We start from the raw sequence: 6,550 nt of genomic DNA, 5'->3' as shown, positions 1-6,550 counted from the left end.
GGCGGCGGCACTGGCCCTGAGGCGGGGCCGGGAGCCCGGGGCCGGGCCTGGCGGCGAGGGGAGCCCAGCAGCCGGTGAGGGGACGGGACGGGAGGCAGGGGGGGGGAGCAGGGCTGAGCGCAGGATGGGCCCCGAACGAGCAGCAGGGCCCTGGCACGGCGGAGCTGCCTGTGCCCTGCCAGGGTGAGAGTCCCCCTACCTGGGGGCTGAGCCCCTTCCCTCTGGGGGTCGGGCCCCTGTGCCCCGCAGCCCCGGGTGCCGCCTGCCCTGGAGCAGGACTCCCTCCCCGGGGGGCTCCTTTCCCTCGAGGGTTCCCCAGCGGCTGGCCCAAGGAGCTCTGTCCCAGCTCCCTGTGCCCGGGAGGACCGGGGGACAGGCCCGGGGCTGTACTGGAGCCGGGGGGGTCTGTCTGCCCCACAGCTCCACCTGACTGGGGTTTTTTGGGGCCTGCAGTCTCTCGGGAGCTGCTCTGATCCTGCCGCGGTCTCTGCAGTTCCTGCCTGTTTCCCAGGGTTGTGCTGGGTGGTGGGGAAGACGGCTGCAAACCTGATACGGATCCTGCACAGCCTTCAGGTCCCCTGGGGCTGTAGCCCTGGGCCGAGCCTACGCAGCTGTAACAAAAGTAGAATCAGTAATTGTAATCAGCCATTTTGTCCAAGCTCAGTAACCACCGTGTGGGAGATGGTGCTGTGAGCGGCCCCGTTCCCTGCTCTGGGGACAGGCGGGCCGACAGGGCTTTGCTCCAGGCCCAGGGGCAGAGGGTGGCCCCGATCCCCAACGTGCTTCCCCGTTGTGTGGACGCGTGTGCCCGCGCTGGGCAAGATGCCAGGTTGGAGCTTGCTGCTGCTTGTCTCTGGAAGAGCTTTCCAGTCCGTGGGTGCGTCTCCGTTTCGGGTATATTCCCATGAATAAACACAGAAATCTCCCGCTCCTTTTAGCCACGTGTTTAGGGAGATGGCTGCGCTGCGCGCGAAGCCAGGACAGCGGTTCAGCGTGCGGGACTGGCACAGCAGCTCCCGTCTCATCTCGGCTGACGCCGAACGCCAGCGTTCTGCTTCCCACCGAGTCCGGCAGGAAGCCCGAGCTCTCCGCAACGAAACCAACAACCAGGTGGGTCTTCTGGCAGGGCGGCTCTGCCAGGTTTGTCAGGATAGCGGGCTGAGTCTAGATCTAGGACGAGGCTTTACCTCCATGGAACCTGCTAAATATGTACATTTACTTCTGTAAACCCGTGTGCAATGATGCGTGTGTACTGTGAAACCCCTGGGCGTGATTCTTGCCTCCATTGCACCTCGTGGGGTTTTCTGTGCTCTCCGTTCGTGTCGAGGACTATTAGACCAGCTGGCAACGTGTTGAACCCTTCTGCGGGGATACTGAAAACCAGGGACAGGCTTCTGCAAGATTCATAATTGTAATTTAAAAAAGAGTAATGGCATTTCTCCTCTAATTCCAGACGAAATGGGATGAACGTGACAACCAAACCCGCCTGGCCGAACGTATCAGCAGCGTGAACAGATGGAAGGAGACCCTGGACAAATGCCTCGCAGACATCGATGCGGAAATCGATGCCTTAGCCAAAGTATGTTGGGAAGGCAGATGGCTGGAAAGCAGCTTACACGCTCAACGTGGGATGTTAAATAATTGAGGCTTGTCTTCTGCAACGGGCAGGCCCATACGGAGTCCAGGGGGGGCTGATCGCAGGTGTACTGAGATCTGCACCTGATGAAATGGCTTCCTGGAAAGCAAACCCCTGTGTTCTTGGCTGAGCTGAGCCATTTTATGGAGCCGTGCATTGCCTGCTCATGTTTGGGAGTTTGGGTGGTTTTCGCTGGTTTTTTTTTTAAAGCTCTGACAAATAATGAGAAATACGTTCACACCATCATTCAGAAATCTTTGATTTTAGATGGAGAATAGCAGTGGGAGGTCTCTGATTCTTTTACTTACAAAGCCGGAGGCTGCTGCTCCTGGAGTCGTCAGCCCCCAGCAAGGTGTGATTCCCAATGCAGAGAGCAGATGTAGAGGACTAACGTGTTTGGCTCTCACATTTTTCATTCCAGACTTACTAAAAGGTTTCAGAACTGCACAGACGGGCAGTGCGAGGGTATCAGTGGGTTCCCCTTCCTTCCCTCCTTCCTCCCCCCCCGAAGGACACCCCACACACACCCAGCTGGCTGCTTCTTCCAGGTGAAGGAAGCAGCAGAACGTGCCCTCCAGGCAAAGAACTTGCCTTTGGACGTTGCCGTTGAGTGCCTGACGCTCCGCGAGAGCCGCCGCGCCGTCGACGTGGTGAGGGACCCTGTGGAGGAGGAGCTGCACAAGGAGGTGAAGGGCATCGAGAAAGCCAAGAGAGAACTGCAGCAGCGAGTCAACGAAGCCTTCGAACAGCTCTGGTGAGGCGCATGATACAGCTTTTGTCTGGCCTCTGCCCTCCCTCCTTGGCCCCAGCAGTTTAAAGACCACGCTGAGATGGGCAAGCAGGCCAGAGGCGGTGAACCACTCTGGTGGTCAAGGTCTCTGGGGGTTTGTAGGAGAGAGCATGTCAAGGGAGGCTTCATAAGCATCCGCAGAAGGTTTTGACAGATCTCTTGTGCCTGTGACCTGGAGGTGCTAAAGCTCCCCGGCACTAATCCCTCTGGGTCGCTGCCGCAGGGGATGCCAGAGCAGACACGGGCAGGCGGTAAGAGGTGCGCTGCCTCATCGGGGTGGGCCCAGCTCCGTGGGAGGGCAGGAGCTCATCGCTCCTTCCCCAAAGATGACTGACGTGGTGATAAAAGCTCTGGAAATCACAAGCTGCCTCTCACCTCTGCGTGCTCGCCGCTGACTCCAACCCTGCTCTCTGCAGCCGCTTGCAGGAAACTCGCCAGCAGCTGAGCTGCGACCACCGGCGCAAGGTGGAAGCCCTGGAAATAGATTGTGTCTGCTTATCCCTCAGCGTAAACTCTCCCAACATCTCCTTCAAGGTCAACCCAACGCGGGTCCCCGACAGGTAAGGAAAGAGCCTGCCCTTGTGTGGCCAAATCCGTGCTGGTGCTTGAAAGAGCCCTGAAGTGCTTTTTCCTTCCGTGCTTTATCCTGGCTTGATGGGTGCAGTTTTCGAGAGAGCTCGGAGCAGGAGTTGGCTTCTGGGATTTGTTGTGGCTCTTGAATTGTGAAGCTACAGACTTCTGGGAGTTACCTAAACTGTGAGCGCAAAGCCAGAGAAGCTGGCTGCCCTGCCCTGCCTCCCTGGCGCTGGGCTGTGGGTGACAGAGAGTAGCGTGGTGTCGGCCTTTGGCACAGCTGCTGGGGGAGCTGCTGCACATCCTCCCCGGCTTGGCACCTCGCAGCACGCTTTGGCGGTGTCCCCGCTCCGAGCAGATGTTGGGCCTCGGCGCGGGAGCCGCGGGGTCCCGATCTCCAGCTGGTGCGGGGAGGAGATCAGATGGGATGTGACCTCCAGAATTCCTGAACGGTTTTGTACTGCGCGAAGCCGCCTTGGCCTGCAGCAGGTGGTTCCTTTTGAACTGTCTTGCAAACACTCAACTTATTTTCATAACTGGTGATTTGTTCACAGATCAACTTCAGTTGATGAGTGGGAACAGACCAGCCAGTTCAACAAGGAGCGTGCTGAAGCGGAAATGAAAGCCGCGACGGGGCTCCGGGAAGCAGCGGCGCTTGCCATTGCGCAGGTGAACGAGTCCCTTGGCCGGGGCTCGGTGGGGCAGGAGTTCGGGATCCCGTGTGGGAGAAGGGCCCGGCTGTGGCCAGGGGAGGGGGGTCTCTGGTCCTCTGAGAGCACCTGCCCTCCGGGTTTAAACGGGGAGCTTGGTTCCGCTGCGCAGCTGGCAGCAGCCTCAGGCCCCCGGAGGTTGCGTTACCTGGCCACCGCTCGCTGCCTTTTGGCTACCAGGGGGAGCGTGACCCGCACAGGCGTGGCAGCTGCCAGAACCCGCCTGGTTCTGCCCATGGGCTTGTCCCAACCTCCCAGGCAGCAGCCGGGAGGGTGACGCCACCTAGATGTGTGTGACAGGGGCCTGTTCTCTCTTCAGACAGACAACGAGCTGGAGGCTCAGCGTGTCGCTACGGAGTTTGCCTTGCGCAAGAGGATTAGAGACCTGGAAAGAGCCTGTGATGAACTGAAATGGCAGGAGCAGAATGTAAACGTCGCTTTTTTGGTTATTGACCACAAGCTTGGGTGGGAATTGAATCCAAGAGGCTGTTTGTTTTGTGGAAAGCTACTTGGCCTGAGCATGGTTGCCACATGAGAACTGTTAAGTGGCACATGTATGATCCCTGCAACACCCTACCTCCTCCTGCTATCGCAACTCCTGCTCTGGCATTTCTCAGTAGCAGTGCCATGTTTTGCCCTTTTTATTTCATCCCTGTTCTCTGCTGTGGCCATAAAACACCAGCAGCACCATCCCTGATCTATGTGCAGAGGGGTTCAGCACTCGGAAGCCCAGCAGCCCTTGTTTAAAATCCTTTGCCAGCACAGCAAAAGCCCGGGATGCCCAGGGACTGTTGTCCAGTCCGTATCCCTGGGTCTCCCTCCTGATATGTGGCTTTATCCTTAGACCTTGGAGGAAACTGCTGAGATGGAGGAGGACATCCGATGCTTGGAGGAAGATCTTCAGAGAAAAACGCAGGATCTGAAAGTGGCCCACACCCGCCTGGAGACCCGCAGCTCTCGTCCCGGTGTGGAGCGCTGCTGGGATCAGGTACCGGCCTCGCCTGGTGCATTCCCTGCCCCGAGGGACTGGGGGAACTGGCCGGGGTGGGGGCTCACGTGGGTCTGGAAAACGTTGGATGAGTGTTGGAGAAAACTACAGAGGGTCTGAGCAATGGATCCTACAGTCACCTGGCAAAGCGAGGAAAAAAATGTCAGAGCTGGGCTAGAAGGGGAACGAGGGAACCGTGGCCTTTGGAAAACACCCCGTCAGCCCTGTTAACTGGTGTCACCTCCCTCCCCACTGCACAGGTCCAGTACGGGCTAACGGCCGAGGTCCAGCAGCTGGGGGCCACGATCCAAGCGCTCGGGCAGAAGCTGGCGGAGTCGCGGTGAGTCTCCTGCTCGCTGGAGCAGGGCAGCGGCCCCGCGTCGAGGGAGGGTGGTGGCGATGCGTGGCCCCAGACCTGGCCACGCTTCCAGAAGCTGCGCTTTGAGCTCATGTCTGTTGAGATTGGGAGTGGAAATAGGTCTTTGGGCTTGGGGGGGGAGCTGGGCTGGGCAGCGGGGTGCAGGCAGGGCAGGGTTTGTGTGCTGGGAAGGCAAATGGGGCTCCCACAGTCCCTGCTCGACCGACTTCAGCCAGGCACGGACAGTTCTAAAAGGGGGGAGGGGGAAAATTGGGTGAAAAGTAAAGGAAAAAATAGAATTTCTGGGCTAGTGCGGGCTCCCAGGGCGCACATCTCCAGGAGCAGCGTGTGGGTTTGCTGAGACAGACCCGAAGTGCTGCTGCTGAGCATGGGGAGTGTCTGATGTGTTCGGCCTTTGTGCAAGGGCAAACGCTGCCCGGAGGCTTCTGCCGCCAGAAAGCGAGAGGTGGGATGTTTCCAGTCCGATTTGGGAAGGGAATGCAGTGCCTGAACCCGGCTTCTCTCGCTTCTGCTTGTTCCCAGGGAGGCCTTGGATGCTCTTTACAGACAACTTCACCGCATTCAGACAGATATGGGCTACAAAGCCAATTCCCTAGTGCTGGACAACAAGTGCATGGCCAGCCGGAGAAAACTCGTGGTCCCGGCTGAGAAATTTCCCCGAGAGCTCGACACCTTCAACCGGACCACGAACCGCGCGCCCTCCCCGCTGAAGAACGGGCAGCTGGACTCGGCTTAGCGCGCCGGGGAGCGTTGTGCAAGGAGGAAGAAAAGCTACCAGTGACTCAGTTCCGTAGTAGGGAAAGCGGACATCTGTGTCTTGTTAGGATAATGTAATTCTCTTCCCTCCTCCTAGTTTGTTATATAACTGTCTGTCCCCTTCTATGATGTTTATAGCCTCTTGCGCTGCAAGGAGCATCATAAAGAGTCTGTCCCCAAGAGCAGTTGTCATCCGACAGCGTTGGAAGCATTTCGCCGCGATTGAATCCATCTGGGCTCTCGAGTGTTTTTAAGTCTTTAAAAGAGCAAAGCGGCGCTCTGGAGGAAAAAAATAAAGTAAAATAAAATGGACGGCGTAACGATGGCGGCGGGCCAGATCCGCTCCGTGGGGGCGCGGACTCGACTCTGTTCGCTTGAACGATTGAAAAAAGTAAAAAGTTTCGGCTGGGATTTCCCTGCGACTGCTAGCCCGGCGGCTACAAAGGAGCGCTTTGGTTTTGGCTTTTTGTGTTTAAAAATGTTAAAAAAATAAATAAATAAAAAAAAAAAGCGGGAGGTGATTCGTTTCTCTCCCGCCTGGTGTGAGTGTGCCTTGGGAGTTAAGGGGAGATGGCTCTCGGTTGAATGAGAAATTGAGGGGAGGGGAAAATTTATTTTAAAAAATTTAAAAAAAAAAAAATAAAAAATTTCTCTAAGCGGGGAAATGAGGCAACTTCTTCCCGCCGCCGCTCTCCTCCGGGCCGCCAGGGGGCGCTGC

General features: G+C 57.5%; 1 protein-coding gene across 1 annotated transcript; it reads left to right on the top strand.

Moving 5' to 3' along the window:
• The first annotated feature begins 945 nt into the window (after positions 1-945).
• Positions 946-6,486, top strand: TEKT2 (tektin 2). The gene is made up of 9 exons (XM_074926184.1): positions 946-1,110; positions 1,454-1,579; positions 2,185-2,390; positions 2,843-2,986; positions 3,554-3,668; positions 4,029-4,136; positions 4,554-4,697; positions 4,958-5,037; positions 5,599-6,486. The coding sequence occupies exons 1-9, from the start codon at positions 955-957 to the stop codon at positions 5,810-5,812; spliced, it is 1,293 nt and encodes a 430-aa protein (XP_074782285.1). The 5' UTR covers positions 946-954; the 3' UTR covers positions 5,813-6,486.
• The last annotated feature ends 64 nt before the right edge of the window (positions 6,487-6,550 follow it).

This window comes from Athene noctua, chromosome 24 (assembly GCF_965140245.1).
Source record: "Athene noctua chromosome 24, bAthNoc1.hap1.1, whole genome shotgun sequence".
Taxonomy (NCBI): domain Eukaryota; kingdom Metazoa; phylum Chordata; class Aves; order Strigiformes; family Strigidae; genus Athene; species Athene noctua.
The sequence above is the reverse complement of the archived record's forward strand: the minus strand, read 5'-3'. Positions and strand labels throughout refer to the sequence as shown.